Raw genomic sequence first — 26,034 nt, 5'->3', positions numbered from 1 at the left:
AGGCAGCGGAAAGAGCATGCGGCAAACCAGTCCCACCCACCCCTTCCCCCAACAACTATGTGTCCCACCTGTGACAGAGACTGTGATTCGTGTATTGGACTGTTCAGCCACCTAAGAACTCAAGTTAAGAGTGGAAGCAAATCTTCCTCGATTCCGAGGGACTGTCTGTGATGATGATGACTGTTACCATAGATTTCTCGTGGGAGTGACGCCTTGAGTTGCTGTGAGGCACTTGCCAACAGAATTTCTTTTGAGTCTTTAAATTCTAACTCGGGGTGACAGCGACGGAAATCACCCCAGTCACTTGTTAGGGCAACTGGGTTCGTCCCCCAGTTTATTTGCCCCATGTCTTCGGTCTCTGGCGGGGTCAAACTTCTACTGGTAGTAGATATTTCCTCATTTGGAGGTAGGTTGTAGGCTATAGAGGAGGTATCGTTATCAGATTCATCATCCAAAAGTGTAGGGTCACCAAATCGTGTGACAGTAGTGATTTTATTAACTTGCTTTGTTTCTAGCGGGGCAGTTTGTCCTGCATAGGAAGGGGGATGTGCAGAGATTGAGGGACTATTTTGGAAGATGGGGCTATTATTGCACTGGACTTTTCTTGTTAGATCATCCCAATTAATAATGGGATTCCTGGATTTAAGGTGACTGATGGCTGCAACAGCTGCTGTTTGTCTCCCCAGTTTTCCCTTCAGTTCCATGATTTGTAATTAACATTGAGTCTGGTCGGTGCTCGCTAAAGGGGGTTTCTCGAGTAATTCTCTCAGGGCACCCCCTGGTGTCCTCAAGTTGTGAGATCAGGAATTCATTTTTAATTTCTGAAGCCTTGTTATCCTCATAGACATGATGGTGGCGACTTGAAGCAAGTCCTGCTTCATCTGCCGAAGCTTGCTCTTGGCGTAAAAGCACACCGGTTGTGACGTGTCTGCTTTGCCAGTTCTGTAACTCTCTCTCAAGTTGTGTATTTCTCTTTCTCCCAAGCGAGTGACACGTGAGTGAGCTGCATATGCCAGCCGATTTCTGGTTTCCTTAACTTTGCATTTCTTCTCACAAACCTGGACGCTATCTCGCCCCAAATCTCAGAATAACTCTTCTCGATCTTCTCATCACCCTGCACTGTCTCGATTACTGCTTGAGCCCCCGGGACCCCTAACTTATCCGAGAGACTATTCGCAACTCTGTCTCTCAAATACGCAGCTGCCATCCCGATAACAATTGCCTGGTATTTCTATAAACCGAAACCGTCCTCAACTCTTTTCAACCACAATAATCCTTTTGCACTCTTGGCTCAGTTCGCCAATTTGTTAGAAATTGCCTCTTTATGGCTATCTCTGGTCATTTTCAATAATCAGGTTCAAGTGCAAACCAATATGGTGGATATGTTGTGTTTAATCAGAGTTTCAGATGGAATATAACACATTAGTTATACAGTAAAAACATACGACCGTAACAATAGTTGAAATCGATTCAGTCGGATAGACGGTTGACACACGTGAGCAATTCTGTTCTTCCTATTGTCTAGGGCTTCCTTCGCTCTCTCTCTCTCTCGCTCTCTCTCCCCTCTCTCTCTTTCTCTTTCTTGTCTTTGTACCCCAGTAGAAATCTCTCTGTTTACAAAGTTCCAGGAGGTCACTTTTAACCTATTTTACCAGAATATTGACGAGACCTTTTGATGTATAGAGGTTCCTCTAAAAACTTAATATCCAAAAAGGCTTCTGGTTCTTTATTGCGGGTTCTTGAAACAAGAATCGAGACAAAGATGTCTTACAATTTTGGTCACGTCATCGTTTATACCTTTTCAAAGACGATTTTCCTTGGAATTCCTTTGATCTCTCTCTGTCTCTCTTCTCTTTGGTACAATCAATACAAAGCCTAGTACTCTACCCTTTGAACTATGAAGCCCAAACCAGAGCTTTGTCACTTTAACCGGTCTTTACGACATAGCAAACTGCCTGTTCATTCATACAAACTTATTTCGATTCTAAGCCTTTTCATACTAATTGTCTTAAAGATACATAAACAAATTGAAGTTTTAACTTGAAAACCACATATAATTAGCATTTCTAAGAATTCCCCATCATAAGGAGACACCTCGTCTCCAGTCCAAAATAACGATTTCAAACACAACATTCGTATAAGTTTTGTACATTTTTAGGCATTTTTAGTTTCTAACTGTGGAAACTCCTTCACTGGGAGCGCAGTGTAGAGATTGAGCGATAGAGGTATAGCTGCCAGACTTTAACCCATGTGCTTACCTAACTAGGCTCCACATTGGAAGAGTTAAATTTGCCTTGTATCCTCTTTTTCTCCTAATATATCCTATCAATTCATTAGCTTTCTTAATTGGTTTACAAAACTGTCTAGACATTGATATTGACCTATCTGCCATTGGCCCCAGACTCCTTTCTACATCTTCCAGTCCTAATTTAATTCCATTCATTGTACGCTTAAGCCGCACCATTTTTCATCTATGTGATTACTTACATTTATCAGTGTTGACTTTCCTTGGCTACCTGTCTGCCTAATTGAATGAATGACATAAATCTTTTAGCAATTTTTTGCTTTCTCTTCTGCTCTGTCTATTTAGTGTCATCAGTTAATTTGACCAGCATGGTATCTGCTTACTTTAAGCAGAGGTCCAAGCAGTGATGCATGTGGAACTCCACTCAACATATCGTCCAGTCTGACATTACACACTTCTCAAAAGTCATCTCTGTTTCCTATTTTTTGGAACCATTTTTTCTCCAGTCCCATGTTCTACCCTAGATTCTTGAGGAACTTAGTTTAATTATGTCTTTCATATCAAACATGTCAAAAGCTTTCTGAAAGTCAGAATAAACTACATCAGAAGTGCTATGAACTACTTTATCTGTAATGAAGCCAAATCAATCGAGGAGGCTTTTCAGGGAGAATTTCTTCTTCTCAATTCATACCTGCTGATGTATCCTGTAAAGTTATTGTTGTACATGTAATTGATAAATTAATGAGATTGTTTTGCCATTTTTGTCACCTAAATGTTAATCACATTTTGACAAACTAAAAGAAGTGCTGCTGATGAAATACCCTCTTAATGAAAACATGTATATTTTAATACATATAATAGCAGAAATGTATGTTATCTAAGTGGATAAATGGGTTTAACATTTTCTGTCGAACTTGAAACTGTTTGAATCCAATTTAACCTGCAGTTAAATAGTGTGTAACTAATAAGTGGGACACCACTAGTAACAGCCAGATGAGAGTTCTTGCGAAAAGGAGATTAAGGGCCTGAAATTGCTGCAATCCCAATCCGCTGCCAGAAATGTGGTGGGGTAGGACTTCCAGCTGGCAACTGCCAAAGGAGGAAGGATCGTAACTGTGGAGTTGCCACAGAGACGCCTGCCCTGATGAGGTGCCAGAAAATCTGCTGCTCTGAGGGAGGGAGCTCGAAGCCTGGGATGGACTGAAGAAGTAATTTCATACACAAGATTGTGAGCAAAGGGGCTGCAGTCGGAAGATAATCAATCCCTCTGAGATCAACTCCCACTGTTTCAGTGCATCTTTGGGGCTTTTAGTTGACCTACAATGGAAACCGCTAAGTCCTAGGACTTAGAAGGGGCAGGTGGAAGATACACCACCCCTCAAAACCCAGAAATTTTGTTAAAAGGCAACATTGAGTTCTAAAACTATTAAATGATAATATTTAAAAAGCTCTATTCAATTCTACAATAAAGTTTTTCTTCCTGGGGATGTATCACTGCTGTAAAAAATGCACAAGTAACTGTGGCGCCGAAGAAGGTCATTAGTATTCTATCACAAATTTCAAATTCTGCGCAATGTAATCGAAAAATGTGCTGCAGACTAATTCCTTGGTTAAAATTGTGCCCCTTTAATTTTTTTACCTGTGTGTTTTAGGTACTCCTTTCAGGATGAAGAAGATATGTTCATGGTGGTTGACCTTCTTTTGGGTGGAGACCTTCGCTATCACCTTCAGCAAAATGTTCAGTTTACGGAGGATGCAATGAAACTTTATATCTGTGAGATGGCCTTGGCATTAGACTATTTACAGGGCCAACATATTATCCACAGGTAACTGGCAGTAAAAGTGTCATTAATTTAGTTTGATATGCCATTCTTCTCACTGCCTAAAACAAACTTGAGTCCTTTTATATTACAGTATTAGCTGCTGCAGATATTTGAATAACAATTGACAGTGAAATAGTAATTATAATCATCACCATTTTTTTCTTCTGCTTGCTAAATATTTCGAACAAAGGGCTTCTGTACATAGCTTTGACCTAGATCTGTCTTAGACAGTATAAATCTCTGTTCACATGGCTTCCCACTTGCTTGTGTGCAGCAGATTTTAAAATAAATTACATATCTATATGATCTTTTGTGAATCAAGTTTCTGTAAATCAGACAACACTTCTTAAAACATTAACAGAATGTATCATGACTTACATTGTGCAGTGGGTTCATTTACTGTATGGAAATGGAATTGTAGAGTCCCTATAATGAAGCTTTGTAATGGGTTAGAATTGAATAATATAGGTTGTAAGAGGGGATGGATATTCTGGAGTATTGCTTGACTACATTTGGCAACCGGGAAGAATTTTCTTTCAAGAAATTAAGTAAAATGGACAGAGCTCATTGAAGGAAAATTGTATGTAGAGTCTACTTAAGTTGTTTAATTCAAATGATTAGATAATTCAAATCCTTTAGTGCAAAAAAAAAAATCTATTTTGAATTATAAGGTGCTGACAGTAGTCTGTGGATGGAATGGGCTTGAAATTATCAGGATTTGCCAGTAGTCTGTAGAGATGAATGCCCTTTTTGTTCTTTGTGTTCATATAAGCAAATGTGATACTGATCACGGGGAATAGCAGAATATCATTACAACATACGTTATTCTGTGCACTGATTGTAAAGTGCATCAAATATTGACCATGATCTCGAGGCTATTGGGCGGGATTTCTTCTTCAGTTACACTGGTCAACCTACGTAACCTAGGCCAGCAGAGAAGGAAGATTTAGCAGTCCTATCGATTCCGCAACATCCTGGGACATCAGGCGTATAATGCATTCCAACCATGTATGGTTGGGGATCAATGTTCCCTTAATTTTTTGGGGGGTGCGCAGTCCCTTTAACAGGATGCACGGGCTATTCAAAATTTCGCATAAGCACAAAATTTTACATTTGAAAATCTGGTCCCGGGTCGGGCAGCTTAGCGGGAACATTGTTGGGGATATTATAGCTCAACACAGTGGCAGAAAAACACTTTATTTCCTCCTCACCTGAGGCGGGTGACCCGGGGGCAGAGTGGACTTCCATAATAATGTACTAACATTCAATTTATTAGTGATAAAACATTAGATAAAATGCTTCTTTGAATAAAATGTATTTAAATGAGACAATGAATGCCAGTGATGTTTCTGCAGATGCTACAAGGAAGTGGCAAACTGAAATTAAAGATATTAATAATAAGGAAATGAAGACAGCACTGACCATGCTGAAATATATTCTTCACTTGCGGATTTACCTTTACTTCTTTTCCAGGGATATCAAGCCTGACAACATTCTTCTTGATGAGCAAGGTTAGAAAACAGATGCTAATTTGCATTTACTGCCAGCGACACGTACAGTTTCCTTACTAATGGCATACTTAATGGATTTATATCTTGTGTTTTGCAGCTGTCAGTGAATATTTTGCAAAGTATGAGAATTGATTTTTTTTTCTGGTGTTTACATTGTCTGATGCCTCTGTTATTAAACAAACCCATTCTTTCAGGACATGCGCATCTGACAGACTTCAACATAGCAACAATTATTAAAGATGGAGAAAGAGCAACTGCTCTAGCTGGAACAAAGCCATATATGGGTAAGGGTTATAAGGATTGTGTAAATTGCAAGGGTTGATCATTTTATGAAATCTATTTTGGCTTTTTCGATTATAATCTCTTTTCTGGATTCTCCATGTGACACATGATTCCCCTGGAGAGAAGGCAAATTGATGACCAGATCTCAGTGTTAGATTCTAAGTGGTCTGGAGTGACACTCCTCTTTTCAGTGTAGTCTCCACTTTGTATTTCATTCTGATATTGGGAATATAGCAAGAAGGGAAAGCCGTATTTTTATCATAGAATCAGAGAATAATACAGCACAGAAGGAGGCCATTTGGCTCATAATGCCCTGGCCGATGGTAGCTCTCTGAAAGAACTACCAATTATTCCCACTCCCTTGCTCTTTCCTCATAGCCCTGCAATTTTTTTTCTTTTCAAGTATTTATCCAATTCCCTTTTTAAAGTTATTATTGAATTTGCTGCCACCACCCTTTCAGACAGTGCACTCCAGATTATAACAACTCAGATTTTTTTTTAAATCTCCTAATTTCTTCCCTGGATTTTTTGCCAATTATCTTAAATCTATGTCCTTTGGTTATCAACCACCTTGCCAGTGGAAATCGTTTCTCCTTATCTACTCTATTAAAATCCCTCCTAATTTTGAACACCTTTATGCGACCTAATGTGTTAGTATATGAATATGTTGCCCCATCAGGCCCCAGTACTGTGCTTGTTTTACAGGAAAGCCAGCATTAACCAATGATATTAACCAAAGAAAGACTTGCATTTATATAGTGTCTTTCACGACCACCGGAGGTCCCAAAGCACTTTGCAGCCAATGAAGTACTTTTGAAATGTAGTCACTGTTATAATGTGGGAAACATGGCAGCCAATTAGTGCACAGCAAGCTCCCACAAACAGCAATGTGATAATGATCAGATAATCTGTTTTAGTGATGTTATCGAGGGCTAAATATTGACCAGGACACCAGAGATAACTCCCCTGCTGTTCAAAATAGTGCAATAGGATATTTTACATCCACTCGAGACGGGGCCTCAGTTTAATGTCTCATCCATTTGACAGTGCAGCGCACTCTCAGTACTGCACTAGCGTGTTAGCCTAGAGTGGAACGTAAACCCACACCTTATGACTCAGAGACGAGAGTGCTAACAACTGAGCCACCAAACCAGCTGAGGCTGAAGACAAGTCTAAAACAGAAAAACAGTAATGAAGTATTGCATTAAAGTTTGACCATCTCGATTCACAGCGTCTATAAATTTTAGTTTGAAGCAAAAACCTTACCAGAAAGTCTAATACATACAACCCAAGAGTGTGTGCCAGTACAAATGTTCAAAGGGGACACTCCTAGGTTTAGATTATAGGTGTAAGTTATAAACTGTTGGAAACTATGCACCATTCTTTACCTTACAATACTGTATATTTAGGGATCAAAATTGTCCACCGCTGGAAACGAGGTGCACCTACCCTGTTTCTGTTGATTTTAACAGCATGGTGGATGCAGTGGCCTCTTGAGCAAAATTCCGCTCTTCGGCTGTTTTTTTTCGGCGGACCGGAAGTCGATCATCATGGGGGCGGATGTGCGGTGGTAGGCAGAAGTTTGTAGTCTAGAGGGGTGGAAATTGAGGGCGGGTGTAGTGGCCTCCGCTGTCAGTCATCACTGTGTCGCTCTGCCCTTCACTTAAAGGGAGAGAACCTGCGCGATTCTTTATGTTCGGTCCACTGGAAAACCAGGGAGGCCAGCGATCTGGCACTCGAGGGGGTGGGTGCCACCTGGGGGCATAATTGTCGGCCCAACATGGCAGTCGGCTGACAAAAAAAACATTGCGGCAGTAATGGGAGTCGCTCCGCCATGTTGGAAGGACTACAACCTCACTGCACGGCAGAAAAAAGCAGCTTTTGTTACTGCACGGCGGGAGCAAGATTTTTTCGGCAGAATTTTACCATTGGGGCGAAACATCTGCGGTGCACACTCTGATGACGCACTTAGGATGGATCGGCAGCAGCAGACCGGTGGGGGAGGTGGGGGGCGGAGGGGTGGGGGGGTGAGCGGGTCTCCGCCAATATACCGCAGGAGAGGAATTTCCAAAATGGCAGCCATTACACGAGAAATCGGTGGCCGTTGCACTCCGCAGCATGGCCGCTGATTTTCGGCGGTAACGGGACTTAAGGGAAGGGGCAGTTTTGGCCCTTGTATGGTTTTAATTCTGCCATAACCCTCAAGGCCAAAATTGTGCTCTTTCACTGTTTTTCCTTGCACATTTTTTTTTTAAAGTGAATTGTGTACACATGGGATTGTCACTGGCGGAGCAGGGAACGCTTTAAATAACTTGATTTCATTTATTTATTTTAAATGGGCTTTGTTGAGATAATGAACTAGAGAATATGCTGATGCATTTTGTTACTCAGGGCTCAATTTTGGCCGAGCCCATTTTTCAGCATTCTTACCCGAGTTGCGCTGCTTAAGTAGGTCCGGAGATGCTCCGGAAAAAATGTTGCAATTTTAGCCGCTGTCTGGCCTCTTTACTGCAGTCACGCAGCGTGGCTAGTCGACTCTGGAGGTGGAGCCTGCATTCTGCGCTGGAAAAAGTGCTGGGATGTCTGTACATGCGCGGTGGAGATTAGTGATGTCCGCGCGTGCGCAGTAGCGCTGCGGGTTAGCAATCGGCCATTACAGATTGGGCACTGTTCTGAAAACAATAGCCAGCTCCTCCCATGAGGAAGGTTACTGAGGCCTAGCACTGAACAGAGACAGATAAAGACTTTTAATTAGGAGAGGTCAGATGAAATGAGTTTTGTCTTTACTCAGCAATTCTTCTGCCAAATGACATCAAGGTAAAATACAAGCTTTTTATATTCCATTTAACTTGGCTAATCCTCACCTGGCAGTGCTATTTTCTGACAACTGGATGCCCAAAATGTAGAAGTTTTGTTCCCTTTCCCAGCACCAAGCAGTAAATAAGGTGGATTTTAATAACATTTTGAAGGCTTGATACTGCCTCGATGCCGGCCAGTTCGATCGCTCCTGCCCCTAGCCCAGGCCGAGTGGCCTCCCGGTGCAATCTGAGCGTTCTCCTGCCTGCCGGTGAGTTCAGATAGTTCTCCTGCGTGCGTTCTGAGAGTCCCGGGCCGAGTGTTGCAGGTAGGACTTTAATTTTTTATTTCATATTATTTTAATTGTGCGAAGGAAGGAGGGTTTTGCAAGTCTGTTCCCTAAGGCTTGGTTAGTTCAGGTCCACGTCCTCTCCGCTTCCCGCCCCTATCCCAGGCCGAATGGCCTCCGATGTACTTATCTCCGCCGATTTCTTTAACTCTCCGCAAGGGTTTTCTCAAGTGGCCACATACACTGGCCTAAGTAGAAATGGAGTAACTCTTATCTGACCAAAGTTGCCTAAATGGCCAAAACTGGTGTCGGTGGCTGGTAACGCCCCCTTTTGAGAAAAAAAAACTAACCTTAAAAAAAACTTAACTAAGTGAGTTATGCTGGTGTAAATTGATTGGGGAAACTGGGGATTTTTTAACTTAGGCCAGAAAAAGCAACCTACTCCAAAAAAAAACAGAGCAACTCCTGGCCAAAATTGAGCCCAATTAGTATACATTGTGATTTCAAACTCCCAAGCATTAGCAACAAGGACTTTCAGGTCAGAGAAAGCATGGGGTGGATGAAGAGCAAATTTAGTAGTTACATAACTATTACTGGTCCCAAATTTGGCCGGGTGTTGCTCCGTTTTTTTTTTGGAGCAACTTGATTTTTCTGGACTATTGCAAATCCCCATTCTGCACATTTAATTTCCGCCAATGTAAGTGAGTTAGTTAGGATTTTTTTTAGTTTAGTTTTTGTTTTTCAAAAGGTGGTGTTACCAGCCACTTACACCTGTTTTGGCTATTTAAGCCAATTTGGACAGCTAATAGTTGCTCCAAGCTAACTTAGGCCAGCATATGTGGCCACTTGTGGCCCGCACAGAAAACCCTTGCGGAGAGTTAAGAAATCAACGCACGTAGCCAGAGATGGAGGGGGGGTGGGGGGGAGGGGGGTGAAGGGAAGTGAGAGGACCTTGCAAAGCACTAAACAACAACAACATTAAAGAAGCATTAAAAACCATCAATAATAAATATATAAAAATAATTAAAAAGTCCTACCTCGGCCCCGGGAATTCAGCGGGAGAACCCACCAACTGCAGCACACACCGGCAAGCCCTTCGGCCAGGGCTAGGGGCGGGAGAATGCACCGACTGCAGCATACACCGGCAAGCACTTTGGCCGGGGATAGGTGCGGTGGGTGGGAAGCCCGGGCGGGAGAGCAGTGAACTGGCCACACACCCAAGAAGCAGCAGGCTGGGCTCGCAGAAGGGAGCTGGCAGGAGGGAATTTAAAGGGGGGCTTGGAACACACAGGCTGCAGGAGGGAAGTTAGAGGGGGGGCTGGGCTCGGCAGAACACGCAGGCTGCAGGAATGAACCAGGCTGCAACAGGCTGGGGAGGGGTGACGAGGAGGGAGAGCGAAGTCACATGACTGAAGAGGAGAGGGGGAGAGAACAAAAGACCTTTGGGTGTGGTCCATATACAAATCTTGGCAGGAGAGGGAGAAGTGCTGTGCTGCCATTTTTCACCTTTCACCTTTGACCTTTAAAAGTTTAAGTTTTACTTTAAGTATGGGGGCTGCAATATCAGGAACCAAAAATCAATGAGAAGACTTTCCCTTTAAAAATGGCCGATTGCCAATGTTAGTTCCCCATTGCGCATGCGCAAACGCTCCAATGCGCATGCGCAGCACTGCCAGCACTGTTACAGACGCTGGGCCCTAGCCCCGCCCCCCCCTGCCAGCTCTCTTTCAGCAGCACAGCCCTAGCTCCGCCCCCCCCACTGCTTTTGCCACTCCACGCCAAGCCCTAGGATGGAGCTGGCAGAATACGGAGCTACATTTTCGGCGCCGTTTTCAGAGCAGAAAGTCAGCGTACCTCAGGCAAGTGCGCCAAAAAAACAGTAGGGCCAAATTTGGGCCCACTATGTTGCATTTGTGACCAAGTTGCAAGTTCCAGCTGACCTTGCAGCATCGCAAAACACCAAAAACCATATTTACCCCATATAAGTGAATACTATCCAGTTTCACATTTTATCATTTTTAAAATAATGATTGCACAGGTGTTGGGGGAAGACCCCAAGGGAGAAATAAATCTACTCCAAGACTACGTTAGAGAGTTTGAAAACATACGCAGTTTATTAATACAAGGTACCAGGGGAGCTGTAAAGACTACAACTCAACTTGGGTTTACAAAAAATGAGTATTTAAAGCCGTAAACCGCAACGGTCACACGTCACTGCTTCTACATCTGCCATTGCAAAAAGAGTCTACACAACAGAATTTTTTCGTCTTTGTCCGGGCTGACTTCCTCATCTTCGGCCAGAGTCTGGTGTTATTGGTTTCTTTCTTGCTCATTGTCTTGTGACCTTTTCGCAATTGCTTATCTCATTCTGTCATAGTACATTAAAACAAGCACAGCAATTTTGCACTACCCTTCAATCCCTCCTTTGGCCGAAATTTTTCATACACATAATTCTAGGCCAACGTATACCTGGTCTTCATGCAGAAATTGGTGATGTGATATGTCGGTTCCTGAGCTCCGGGGTCTCCACTCCGGGGTCCTGGTTCTCATCATATGGATATTTTGGGTGTGTGTGTACGCCACCTTCCGAGACACCGCTAGGTTCTCGTAGTTTGAGGGCGGTTGGGTTACAGGTCTGCTCGATAATAAAGATGACAGTGCTTTGCTTATACAACATTTAAGTAACACATACATAGGCAAAACAGCATTATTACCACCACCACAAAGATAACCAGACCTTGGATTAGTGACGTTCCCATAGATCCTAACCACCCTAAGAACCAGTCCCACAATGTAGAGACTGGTGGTTGCTGAAGCTTTTTAACCTCTTCTTGGATATGCTCTGCCAGATTGGTAATTTCTTCCGAGCTATCCGGGATGTATGTACAATATTCGGCCCCGATGAGGGCACAGGTTCCCCCTTTTTCTGCCAACACATAGTCAAGGGCCATCCAATTTTGCAGAGCTACTGTGCGGAGGGCTACCATCTCTGCATTAACCTTAACTAGGGCTTCAGCTGTATCGCTGGCCACCTGTTCCAGAACATAAACCATGTTAATGGATTCCCTTGCCAATTTACCCGCTCCATACCAGGGAAATGCAATGGCCCTTTCAGTCTCCGTGAAGGCTCGTCTGGCTCTCCGGTAGAGGTCCTTCAGAGAACCCAGGTGATACATGTAGGGTACGATATAAGCCAGATAACAAGAACCCATCCATTCTTGGGGCAACCAGGGGTAGGCCCTGTGACCGCACACAAAATGAGTCTCGTTGTAGGGCGTATACTTATTTATCGCTGGGGGGTCCCATTGGACCGAAAAGTCACCATTTCCCTTTAATGACGGGAGTGTCACCCTACCCGCTTTGGCAGGTAAGATAAGGCTATATGTGCAGTTACTGTACCCCACAATAGGATCTTCCGGTCGTCCCTGCCTTGTGAGACATAGCCCCCCTCCCTGTCCCTTCTTACACCTTGTTCTCAGGAACGGTGGTCGATAGGAATCGTTATCGGTTGATTGTCTCCACCCACTACACTGTTCTGGATTATACCAATGACTTTTAAGTTTTATTATGGTGCTGCCGTCTGCCTCTATGGCATAAGAGCCAACACATGTGGATCCTGTTCCAACTCCAAACATCCAGCTGGCCGTCTCATTATCACTAAATGGGATTGATTGTAGGGGGATTCCCTCCTCCGAGTGTATGGGGACATGGGCACAGACCCAACATCTGGCAACATTAGCTTTCTTGGCATAGGTGTATGACATGTACAAAAAATGTGTTCACATACAACTCTCTCTTGGTCCGTGGGGGTACTCTGGCCTAAGTCCTCCCTAGGCTACATATTACAATCACACAAAAAAATCAAACTGCACATAATATCACTTAACACATTCATCTTGGATCGTCTTTATTTCTTCCGGCGTTTTCTGCTGATGCGTCCACCTTCAGTTTCCTAGAGTGTATATGAAGGCAGGGTTATTTGTTTTGTTCACTTGTGCTGGGGTCGTTGGATTCATATTCTTTGATCTGAAACCAATGTTTCCATCGGCCAACCCCACCCATATCTATGCAGGTGCACGTATCTCCGCTAATTACGACTTCAAATGGGCCAGACCAACTGGGAGCAAACCCCGTTCGTCCTGGCAGACATTTTACCATTACCATTCGCGCCTACCTGCGGGACTGCCCCCTGGTCCTCCAATTCCTTCTGTCCGTCCCTGCCTGCTTGCCGTTCCCTCACTTCCTTCCTCAATTCCTTAAGTTGTTTGCTCAATTCCAAGACGTACTTTCTAATCCGATCCCTCAGGGGTCCTACGTCGGATCCCCCGATTATGATTCTTTCCGGCAGGCACATCACCCTGCCTGTCATCAACTCATATGGAGTTAATCCCGTCACCCGGTTAGGAATTGTCCTTTGTCTCAAGATTGTGGGTAGTAAATCCGCCCAAGCCTGTCCTGTCTCTTGGATGGCCTTTGCTAGGGCTGTTTTAAGTGTCCTGTTCATACCTTTTAACATCCCAGAGCTTTGCGGGTGGTAGGGGATATGAAACTTCTGTCTAATACCCAACATAGCACACACCTCCTTCATTATTTGTCCGGTAAAATGGGTTCCCTGGTCGGAACCGATTTGGATAGGGACACCCCAACGTGGGATTACTTCCTCTGCCAATATTCGGGCCACCGTGATTGCGGTGCAGTTTCGCGTGGCGAACGCTTCTACCCACCGCGTAAACGGATCTATTATTACTAGACAGTATTTCTTGCCCCTTGAGGATGGTAACGGTCCCGTGAAGTGTATCTGTATACATTCCCACGGCCCCCTTGGTCGTGGTTGGTGAGCCATTCTAACCTTAACGGCCTTTCCTGGGTTGTGCTGGGCACACGTGACACATTGCTGACAGTACTTCGCTACGTCCCGTCCCATTACTGGCCACCACCAATCCCCAGTTATGTTTGTTATCATGACGTTCTGTCCGACATGACCACACAAGATTAATGTATCCACACAAGAGATTAATGTGCAAAGTTAAAGCACATGGGATTGGGGGTAGTGTGCTGACATGGATTGAGAACTGGTTGTCAGACAGGAAGCAAAGAGTAGGAGTAAATGGGGACTTTTCAGAATGGCAGGCAGTGACTAGTGGGGTACCGCAAGGTTCTGTGCTGGGGCCCCAGCTGTTTACACTGTACATTAATGATTTAGACGAGGGGATTAAATGTAGTATCTCCAAATTTGCCGATGACACTAAGTTGGGTGGCAGTGTGAGCTGCGAGGAGGATGCTATGAAGCTGCAGAGTGACTTGGATAGGTTAGGTGAGTGGGCAAATGCATGGCAGATGAAGTATAATGTGAATAAATGTGAGGTTATCCACTTTGGTGGTAAAAACAGAGAGACAGACTATTATCTGAATGGTGACAGATTAGGAAAAGGGGAGGTGCAACGAGACCTGGGTGTCATGGTACATCAGTCATTGAAGGTTGGCATGCAGGTACAACAGGCGGTTAAGAAAGCAAATGGCATGTTGGCCTTCATAGCGAAGGGATTTGAGTACAAGGATAGGGAGGTGTTACTACAGTTGTACAGGGCCTTGGTGAGGCCACACCTGGAGCATTGTGTACAGTTTTGGTCTCCTAACTTGAGGAAGGACATTCTTGCTATTGACGGAGTGCAGCGAAGGTTCACCAGACTGATTCCCGGGATGGCGGGACTGACATATCAAGAAAGACTGGATCAACTGGGCTTGTATTCACTGGAGTTCAGAAGGATGAGAGGGGATCTCATAGAAACGTTTAAAATTCTGATGGGTTTAGACAGGTTAGATGCAGGAAGAATGTTCCCAATGTTGGGGAAGTCCAGAACCAAGGGTCACAGTCTAAGGATAAGGGGTAAGCCATTTAGGACCGAGATGAGGAGAAACTTCTTCACCCAGAGAGTGGTGAACCTGTGGCATTCTCTACCACAGAAAGTTGTTGAGGCCAATTCACTAAATATATTCAAAAAGGAGTTAGATGTCGTCCTTACTACTAGGGGGATCGAGGGGTATGGCGAGAAAGCAGGAATGGGGTACTGAAGTTGCATGTCCAGCCATGAAGTCATTGAATGGCGGTGCAGGCTCGAAGGGCCAAATGGCCTACTCCTGCACCTATTTTCTATTTTTCTATGTTTCTATGCTGTGGGGTGGTTCCATAAGCATTTGTCGAATACAAGCCGGGGCTATCACCTTCCCATCTTTCCTCCATATGAAGTCTTCACCCTGGCTCCCTCATTTTGTGCCCCAATCTTTCTTTTCTTCATCACTTATATCGGCATGTAATCTCACACTGTCTATATCTTCCCTGGTAATGATACTACATACAACTTCTTCCTGCACTTCTAAGGATATACTTGCTTCCTGTGCTGCTTTATCCGCTGCTTCATTGCCCCGTTGGACATTGTTTACTACTTTCTGGTGAGCCTTAACCTTGATCACTGCTGCCTCTGCGGGTTTACTGGTGGCGTCTAATAGTAGTCTGATTCGGCCCTCATGTTCGATAGCCTCCCTGCCCGAAGTGACGAACCCTCTCCTTGCCCATGTAGTCATGGACTACCCCGAAGGCATAGCGGCTATCCGTATATTTGCCCTTCGGCCAGTTGGAGGGCTTCAGTCAGGGCAGTGAGTTCAGCTACTTGGGCCGACAGTCCTCCATCTAACCTTTCCTTTCGGACAGTGTTTAGCGCTTCGTCTAACACCGCCCATCCCGTATGCGGGGTCCCCTAAATGTATTTCCAGGACCCATCCATGTACAGGATCAGCTCGGGGTTTTCAAGGGGAATCTCACTTATGTGTCCCGGTGAGTCCTCCCATTCCTGTGCCTGGCACTCATGAGGCTCACCCACGGATAAGAGGCCCTCTGCCGGGTTCTCCCCCGTGTCTCGTACAATTTTTATGGACCCATGTAAGGGAAGTAATACTGCTTCCCATTTGGCCCGGTGGACGTTGGACACGGAGCGCAATTTCCCGGTGTTGAGCATTTCCACCAAGGTATGTTTGGGATGTAGTATAACCTCCCCTGTCATTACTACTGGCTCACTAACTTTCACCGCCCACGTTGTGCAGTCTAAGGCTGCTACACATCTTGACAGACCTCCTGCCACGGGCGACTGTTGGGTGGAATAGTAAGCTACTGGGCGGGCTCGGTCTCCATGCATTTGAGTAACTACTGCTCCGTAAAACCCGCCCTCGTTTTCACAATGAATGTGAAACGGTGCGTTCATATTTGGCTGTCCTAGGCCTGGTGCCGACATCAGGGCTTCCTTTATCTGGCCGTATGCTGTTTCTTGTTCCGGGTCCCACGCCACACTTTCTAGAGCTGGTTTTCCTCCCTTAACTCGTCTCTGTATGGCTTCCGCGATTGCCGCGAAGTTGGCTATAAAGGTCCTACAGTAGTTAAAGAGTCCTAATACTTTATGCACTCCTCGGACCGTTTTCGGTCGGGGCATAATGCGAATTGCTTCCTTTCTGTCGTGGGGCATTGTTTTCGTCCCCTGTGACAGTTGGTGTCCCAAGTACTGTACCTCCTTCAATCCGATCTGAGCTTTCTTTAAGGCTTCTAGGGTTTCTATTAGAGCCCCCATATGTTCTCTCTCGTCCTCTGAGGTAATCAACAGATCGTCCACATATTGGAGGATGGTACTTCGGTAGGGGGCTAACTCTACGGTCTCCAAGGCTCGACTCATAGTTCGGTGAAATATGGCCGGGCTGTTGTGAAAACCCTGGGGCACTCGTGTCCAAGTGTACTGCCTATCCTCGACCGTAAATGCGAATTTATCTTGGGACTCCTGGGCTAATGGTATGGACCAAAATCCATTAGCTATATCTAAGACCGTGAATATTTTATGTTCTGGTTTCAGTCCATTAAATATGGTCACTTTGCTTGCTACGATGGGGTGCTGGCAGGGTGTTACTTTATTGGTATGACCCATCTGGTTTCTTTACGGGCCAGGTTGGTGAGTTCGTAGTGCTTTCGGCTTCCCGAAGGACACCGCTCCGCAAGAGGTCCTGCACGATTTGTTTTACGGCCTCTCGGGCTTCAGGTTTAATGGGGTATTGCTTATGAGGAGGGTGTTCGGACCCAGGAATGACCACTGCTTTGAGCTCACACTTCCCTCATTTGTGCGCATAATGGGCCGTAGTCTCTTGCTGTATCCCAATCTCGGGTGAGAAGTTGCACACTTCCGACCTTTGCTTGATTGTGCAAATTAGTCTGTTCCCCATACGTCGTGATTTTGCGTCCTCCCTTATTTCTCCAAACTGTTCTCTTATTTTTTGGTCTATTATTGCCCCTAACTGTTCCAGGAGGTCGATCCCCAATATGGTCCCTTCTGCATATGCGCATACATAAAATTGTGCCGGAATCAGAATACCGACTATCTCCAATAGAATTACTTCACTCTGGTGGGCTTTGGTGGAAAATCCTCCCACGCCAGTTATATGGACTACATGTTTAGTTGTGGGTAAGGGAATATCTGTCATAGATACCGATGCTCCGGTATCCACTAACACATCACACTGCCTGCACACTGACAGCGCTGTTATGTGTATATGTGGATCCTCTCCCTGCCCCAAGGGGGCCGCTGGCCTTCAGTCTCTTCCTAAGTCCCTCAGTGCTGTGATTAGCTGTTGTCGGTTCATCTCCTCTACTCTTAAGACCTGACTGACTATTTCTTTTCTCCTTGGGCACCCAACATTTATCAGTGGTATGTCCCTTTTTCCTGCAATTGTCACATTTTCTTTTTGGTCTTTTGGGGCCCCTACAGCCGGAGGCAAAATGACCCGTCTTGCCACAGTTGGAGCATTCCCCTCAGCCTGCACTCTTGCTACTCTTGGCCGCAGCCACTTCTTGTTTTATTCCCCCAGAGTTAATGTGGCATGCCCACTGGACAGCTTGGACATATGTGTCCGCGACTACCACCCCCATTTTTAAGATCTTTTGATGGTCGGTCGAAAGGCCGTCCTTAAACATTTTCACGAAGACTGGGTCGTCTCTGTTCGGGGCCGCCTGTCCCGAGGATTCTTGGTATTGGAACCATAACCTCTCTCCGTAGTCATTGGCGTTTTCTCCCTTTTTCTGGCGGGTCTGCATTATCAATCCCCAATTTGGAGTGGATGCTCCCATTAAGGCCTGTACAACCTGAACGAACCCCGTTCTGCCAGCATCCAGTTGTGCCCTTGTGGCACCCATGGCAGGTATCCATGTGCCGTCACAGGGCTAGCACTGTGAGGGGGTGCTAGCCCTGTCCACCGGTCCTTTGGACACTTAGCCCGAACTATTTGGCGGACATCTCGCTCATGCATATCGTGGGTCTCATACAATTCTTCTAACTTTTGCCAAAATTCTACATTTCTCTTCCATGGTTGTAGGCTCCCCAAATCCTGATTCACCATTTGTTTTTCTGTGGGGGTGAAAGTGTAGTATTGATATCGGGGGTTCCCTCCCTGGGTTACCCTAAGAGGGGCTGCCCTTTCTGTATTTACTGAATTTGACCCTTCCATCTCTGTCTCCTCATCAAAGGGAGGAGCCGAGGCTGCTACTGCGGCAACACAAGTCGGAGGGAGGTCATAATCTGATCCTCCCCCCCCCCACTTGCCGGTTTGTTCATACCGCTCTCTCCATTTCTTATTCTCGGCTTCTGTTTCCTTACTTTTCTCTACTAATTGTTTGGTTTTACTTTATAACACACACAACTGATATACTAAAAGTACTCCGGCTTTCTTTGTCTTTTCCTGTTTCTGTTTCTCCCAACAATTGCTTTGCTCCTTGGGGACAGCCGAGGGACCCCACCCATCTTTAATCATTTTATCTATTAAGCCCTTCTGGTCGTCTGCATAGAACCTATTAAGAGACCCTCCCGGCCCCCATTCAAGGTCTTCCCCCGATGCCATTATGTGATCTGACGTTCCCTCGCTTCCTCTGCGAATGAGTCTCTTCACACGGGCCTTCTTCTACTCCGTCACTTATTTATTGCGATGGGATTATCCCTCAACTCTCACACCAGTTCATGCGTATCACACAGTCACTGACAGGTTTCCACCATCACTTTGTCCTCCCGGTGTTCCCTTCGACCTTAACCCTTGGCCATCACGTGGGGCATTTGCCCTCTTAATTCCGGCTCAAGTTAGGTGATTGAGATAGTTTGTGACAATTGAAGTGACGGGGACACTCGTTTCTCTTACACACCATTTATCTTTCTTATATTCTACTTTATTTCTACTCACTGTGTCTGTTATCAAACCTCTCCGAGTCTCACTTGTTCGTTGGGTGTCCGGCAGCCTCACCCCTGCCGGTTCGACGTTCCAATTTCTGGGATTTCGTGAAATCTGACCTTATCCCCGTACGTTCGAGTCTCGGTCAGGAGGGCTTACCGGTACACCTTGCTCGCAGCGCCAAAACTGTTGGGGGAAGACCCCGAGGTAGAAATAAATCTACTCCGAGACTACGTTAGAGAGTTTGAAAACAGACACACAGGCAGCTTCTGTAAACTTGTGTCATTCCTACTTTAGCTGTGCACTAAATCGGTACAAACTAAAAATACTGTAATAACAATGAAATAATTTAAAGCATCAAAATATGTTCCATTCTTATCATGCAGAAAATTGTGCAATGTTTTTTTTTAAACTAGTAGTTGATTGGATCCCTAAAGTGCATCTACTATGGCTGATGATAATCTGCAAAATTGCAGTCACTTAAAAGTCTGTACAGTATTTTATACACATATATTGTTATTAGCATGCAATGATATTTACTATTTAATCAACAGTTTGGATTTCAATGTAAATTTATTATTTACTTAAATTCATTTCTCTGTTGTTTGTAGCTCCAGAGATTTTTCACTCCTTTGTCAATGGTGGTACAGGATACTCGTTTGAGGTAGACTGGTGGTCACTTGGAGTCACTGCCTATGAACTTCTTCGAGGATGGGTACAGTGTTCTGTAATTTGTCCACTTTCAGTTAATTGTACTGGTGGTACTTGTATTCTAGTTTGTTGACAGTTGTTTTGTTTTCTTTTACTAGAGGCCATATGATATCCATTCTAGCGTTACAGTTGAATCCCTCATTCAGTTATTCAGTACAGTGAGTGTACAATACTCCTCTACTTGGACAAAGGAAGTTGTTACTTTGTTAAGAAAGGTAAGATCTGATTAGTTATTCTGAGTTCCATAAATTCAATGACAGTGGTGTTATGTATCTGCACTCTTGAAGAAATATAGGGTGCAATTGGGTACAGGTAGAAAAGGCCATAAAAAGGCAAATGGGATTCTGGATTCTGGATTCTATACAAAATGACGTTGAATAAAGAAGTAAGGAAGTGATACTGATTCTGTATAAGACATTAGTTAGGATGCATTTGAAGCATTTAAGGGAAAGCTAGGTAAGCGTATAAGGGAGAAAGGAATAGAAGGATGATGGGGTTAGATGAAGTAGGGTAGGAGGAGGCTCATGTGGAGCATAAATGCTGGCATAGACCAGTTGTGCCAAATGGCCTATTTCTGTGCTGTACACTCGATGAAGCTCAATGTATTGCATGCAGTTCTGGCAATTCATTTATAGGAACAATATTCAAGCCATGGAAAGGGTACAACTAAGATTGCTGAGAACGTTGCCAGGAATGAGTGAGTGGTTATGGTTATGAGAAAAATGTTTGAAAAATTGGAGCTCATTTCAATAGAACAGAGAAGGGTAAGAGAGATCTAATAGAGCTTTTCACAATTGTAGTTCACTCGTCACGATAGCATGCACCCGGGATTATCACCCAGAATGGTGTAAAAATTTAACAGGTTCATCACTGAGCAGAGAGCTAATGAGAGGAAACCAGTCTGAAAGCACCATGCAGCTGGAGGTGACACTAACTGGTGAATAGGGATGGAGACTTTGGTCTACAGCATCTGCATTCTTCAAGTCAGAGATTAGGCTAGAGTTAGGACAGGGGTATGGACTGAACTTGTGTGTGTGCCGGCAGGTGGAGTGCAACAGAGTTGTTTTCAATTGGTATGAGAAAGGGATGGGAGAGGTTGCAGTAATTGGAAGGTAGGACAAGGGATTAAGTTTATGAATTTTTTAGTAGGTTATTGAATCTTTTTAACATGTTAATTATGTGATGTGTGTTTTTATGGAACATTGTGGAGCATGAAGGACTTGTCAGAGTGCCTGCATTATAGAGAAATCGCAGTGTGAGCTGGCCCGTGCTGCCCCTGGGCACTCACCTCTCCTGGGCCCCGAACCCTCACCTTTCCTGGGCCCCTATCACCACGCTCCTGCACCTTGATCTCCCTCCGCTCCTCCACCCCGATCAAAAATGGAGCAGTCAGTAACAGAACATCACTTGTTCGCCTCTTATCTTGGATACATCAAATATCGACACAGTAGGATTGTGTGCGTGCGCTAGGACCGTGCAGCAGAGCTTTGGTCTCCAGTCGTCTTGGGTAATCCTTGCCACTGGACCAAGTCCTAGCTCCGTCAAGCCCGTGTGGTGGCTAGTGTGCAATGGCCACCCCACGTTAAAAGAATCCATGCACAAGCATCGTCCACCCTTCAATTTATAGTTCGGGACCTAGAATGTCAGGTCCCTCATTGAAACACCTATGAGATCATCCCTTTTTGGTGTGGAAGTGGGTCATCCTCAATACGAGGGACTGCCTAATACTATTACTACTACTACTACTACTACTGCAATGATTGGACACATTTATGACTGACGCAACTTTCACTGCAGTCGCCATATTCACTACAGTCAATACGTCCACTATATAGTCAGTATTCACTTGTCACAATGTTCACTGCAAATACAACATCCATTACTATAACAAAACTATTTATTGTAAAGAAAGAAAGTTTCACTTTTTAATCATTTTCATTTATTCTTCTTAAAATTTAAAGAAAATTTAGGGACAAAAGATAGTCAATATAGAAGGCCTTTTGTACTTTACCTGCATGAGTGGCATGTTGATACTGTTGTAATTTAGTAAAAAGCTCCTTTTTGTGATAGTGGTGACAGGGACACTCCTTAAAAATTCTCAATTAAATAATACATTTCACTTCAGTGTAAATAATTTAAAGTCAATATTTATCTCATTCATTATAGAGACATAACTGCTAAATATAGACCGGGGCGTTTAGATGTATGCTGTTGTATACACATCTATTATTATTACAAACTAGTTATAACTGCTAAATGTGCCTTATATATTGTTTGAATAGTCCAAGCACTCCTGAAGTATCTACTATACTATTATTATCAAACATTATTTTGAAAAATTATTTGTTTTCTTATTACAGCTTAATTTATACTCATGTACTGGAAAATGTGTAGCGTTACGCAGATTCACAAAATGATTTAGCAAGGCCAGGCCAAATTAATTCCTGCCTTGAAGTGATTGGAGATTGACTACTGTGCTACGTTAGCTAAGACTGGTTTGCACCATTCCAGTGGCAAAAATACTGAGCTTTTTAAAACTTGCAGTAAATACTACAGAAGTTTCACACTGCCTATAATTGATCCTGGCGACCTTGTTATCATCAGGAACATGCCAGGGCAGATCAGTGACCTATACTTCAATCAGTGCACCTGTACTGAAAATTGGTCAGGAGTACAGACGTTAAGAATAAAACTATTGAGTTAAATGTTTAATCCTGGAGAATTAAAAGTAAAAACAACTTGTGAAATATCTGTTGTACTTAATATTAATGCATTGTCTTACTTCATTTTATATCAAATTACCAATAGACATATTTTGTAGCACACAGGAGTTGAGCTTGTGTGCCTGCTGAGGACTCTGAGAAGGTTAGGCCTCTTAGAAATTGCAATTCTCGGCATTTTGTTTGCTCCAGTTCTAGTGAGTTAGAATAGTTCCATTTTAGAACAGATTTTTTTTCCAAAAAGGGGCGTGTCCAGCCACTTATGCCTGTTTTACAAGTTTAGGCAACGAAAACTTACTCCAAACTAACTTAGAATGGAGTAAGTGTAGATTTTTGTATGCTCAGAAAAACCTTGCCTACACTTAGAAATCAGGCGTAGGGAACGAGAGATTTACAAACATTAAACACTTCACTTTTACAAATAAAGAGCCATCATCAATAATAAATGATAAATAAATGAATAAATCAACCAATAAATTAATTTAAAAAAATTAAGTCATTCAATAAATAAAAAAATATTTCTACTCATCTACTGCAGCACCGGGAAGAATGGGGGAGGGGGGGGAGAAAAGAGGAGGGGGGGAGGGGGGAGGTGAGAGGGGAAGATGGGGGGGCAGGGGATAAGAAGATGGGGAGGGGGAGAGAAGACGACTTCAGGCGGGGCCTGCCCCCAGCGAGAGGCCGGGCGGGCGGGCCCCACCGACGAGGTAAGATGCGCAGGCCACTCAGCCCGAGATAGGGGCGACGTCCCTTCGGCCTGGGATAGGGTCATCGCCCCGGAGACATGACGCTGGGAGCTACTGCGCACGGACTCAGCTGCCGGCACTGTTTTTGGAGCAGGGCTGTAGCTCCGCCCCCAGCAACTCCTGCTGCGCTGCGCCGACCTGGAAATGGGCGTACAGCTATCGGAGAATCGCGAGGTAAGTATTCGGCGCAATTTTTGTTCTACAAATTAGGCGGGCCTCTCAGATGTACGCCGTTCTAGCGGGCGTCCAAAATTTGAGCCCTACGAAACTTGCATTTATCTAACACCTTTAATGCAGTAAATGCCCCAAAGAACTTGACAAAGGATAAAAATGGATGGCAAGCATTAGTAGTAGAGTTTGAGGAGGTGACTGAAGGCATCAGTGAAGAGATAGGTTAGAAATTGGGAAGAGGGGTAGCAAGGCAGAGGAATTTAGGGAGCATTCCAAAGTGTAGGCCAAGATGGCTGCAGGCTCTATTACTGATGTAGAGTGGAGGGAGTGGGGAATTTACAAAAGACAAAACATTGGAAAAGCGGATGGCACGCACGGCCGGGTGAGTTGCAAAAGTAACATAGGACAATTTCCATGGAAAGTTTGGTAAACAAAGAAGTGGATTTTGAGTTAGGAGATGGTTAACGATAGGAGTGATACAGTATGGTGCTTAATATTGGTAGGATGTAGATAATAAAGTTTGAATGTAGAGCTCGGTAGGGTTGTGAAGAAATTGTAAGAGAAATCGAGATTGGCAATGACAAAGGCATGGGTGATGTTTTTAGTGTTTGTGGGAATGAAATAAATGTGATGTTGTAGAGGTAGAAGTAAGTGATAGAACATGGACCTGAATCTCAACATAGGTCAGGTTTAGTCAAGGGAAGAGTTGAGGTTGGGTTTTCTCATCCTTGTTTTCAAATCGCTCTATGGTCTGGCCGCTCCCTGTGTCTGTAATTTCCTCCTGCCCCACAACTCCCCCAAGATGTCTGCGCTCCTTTAATTCTGCCCTCTTCAGCATCCCTGATTATAATCGCTCAATCATTGGTGGCCGTGCCTTCATTTTGCCTAGGCCTTAAGCTCTAGAACTCCCTGCATAAACCGTTCCGCATCTCTACCTCTCTTTCCTCCTTCAAGACGCTCCTTAAAACCTACCACTTTCACCTGCCTTAATTTCTCCTTATGCAGCTCGGTGTCATTTGAAAAAATATCTCCTAATGCTCCTGTGAAGCATCTTGGGACATTTCACTATGTTAAAGGCGCTATATAAATACAAGTTGTTTTTGTTTTAGAGTGTGGAGATTTTGGCAGGAGACAAACGGCATGTCTAGTCTTTCAATATTAAGTTGGAGATAGTTCTAGCTCATCCATGACTTGATATTAAACAAGTACTCTGACAACACAGTGCTGGTCATGAAGGTAAAAGTAGTAGTCCAAAGATAGTGCTCGGTGTCATCAGCATACTTCTGAAAGCTGACCCTATGTCTACAGGTAACTTTGCTGAGGAGCAGCTTGTCGACAAGGAATAGGAGGGGACCCAGGATGGTGCAATGTAAATACTTAAACAGCTATTGGGGCCCTTAAATAAATTGTAGGATATAAAAATGTTCAAATGTAACAAATATCAAGTTGCAACTTATTCTTTCTTGGAATATTTTAAAATAATTATTTTGGTTTCAAGATTAATATGATAGGACTGCCTCTCAACCTTCCTCTATATTGTCCTGAGGTCAATTCATGTGACAAACAATTATGAGCCTATCGCACTTGCCATTCACTGCCTCGGAAATTGGGCCTGCAATAGGAACGTAAGGGCTTATTCCACGACGCGCTGCTCCCATCATAGGGAACGCAGGTCAGGAAATCATGGAGTGTCAGCCAGTGATTTTCCATCCATTAAAATGGTGGGCTATAGGCCTGTGATCGTGACCCGCACTCCCTGTGAGCACTGCTGCCCCACAATGCAAACAGAATATTCTGTCCAACAGTGGATTATACAAAGTTATCAGAAAACCCATTTCACAGATAGGGATGTTGAGTTTTATTAGTTAATATGTATCAAAAATCAGCAGAATCTTTGGATCTTGCAGCCCTCAAACTTCCACTCAGCTCAAAGGGGGAGAAATTTGGGGTGTCTGTGCTTCCCATTAGCGCCTCCTTGGGGATGCTAACGAGGCGCAAACGACTTTTCGTTCGGCACCACCACCAGCTCCCACGGGAGTTTAGCGCTGGTGGTAACAGGTAGCGCCCCGCTCCAACCTATGACAACGCTATTACCATGCGCAGTGATCTGTTTTCACCAAGGAGCGAAGATTTGTTAGCATCCCCCGAAGCTGCCCTGGGTTGTAAGGCTGCTCGCGGGACGAAAATGAAAGGGGAGGTGGAGAACGTAAAGAAAAAGTGGCTGACTTACCGGTTGCGGCCGCCTTCCTCCTCGATTGCTGAGTCCGTGCCGTGATCTTGCAGGCCGGCACTTCGCTTGTGAGCCGGGCAGCTGCCACGGCACCCCACTCCGTGGTGGTCCAGAGATGGACCCATTTCCTACCCACAGAGTCGACAGCTTGGCCCTCCCCCTTTTCCCCTGTCCATGCGGCAGCGCTACGCGTCCCACCGCATAGTGTTGCGACCTTCATGGAGTCTTACTGTCTCGCTCGCGCCCCGCAGAGCAAGTTGAGCGT

At 44.5% G+C, this 26,034-nt stretch overlaps 1 protein-coding gene across 1 annotated transcript in view; it reads left to right on the top strand.

The window, feature by feature from the left end:
• Nucleotides 1-26,034, top strand: part of LOC139260320 (serine/threonine-protein kinase 32C) — a 455,645-nt gene that overhangs the window by 369,943 nt on the left and 59,668 nt on the right. The window contains exons 4-8 of the mRNA XM_070876794.1: nucleotides 3,898-4,071; nucleotides 5,542-5,579; nucleotides 5,774-5,863; nucleotides 19,803-19,906; nucleotides 20,001-20,117. Of these exons, the coding sequence (XP_070732895.1) occupies nucleotides 3,898-4,071; nucleotides 5,542-5,579; nucleotides 5,774-5,863; nucleotides 19,803-19,906; nucleotides 20,001-20,117 (523 nt within the window). The remainder of the gene's footprint in view (nucleotides 1-3,897; nucleotides 4,072-5,541; nucleotides 5,580-5,773; nucleotides 5,864-19,802; nucleotides 19,907-20,000; nucleotides 20,118-26,034) is intronic.

Source organism: Pristiophorus japonicus, chromosome 3, assembly GCF_044704955.1.
Source record: "Pristiophorus japonicus isolate sPriJap1 chromosome 3, sPriJap1.hap1, whole genome shotgun sequence".
Classification (NCBI taxonomy): Eukaryota; Metazoa; Chordata; class Chondrichthyes; family Pristiophoridae; genus Pristiophorus; species Pristiophorus japonicus.
This window is presented reverse-complemented; position numbering and strand designations above follow the sequence as displayed.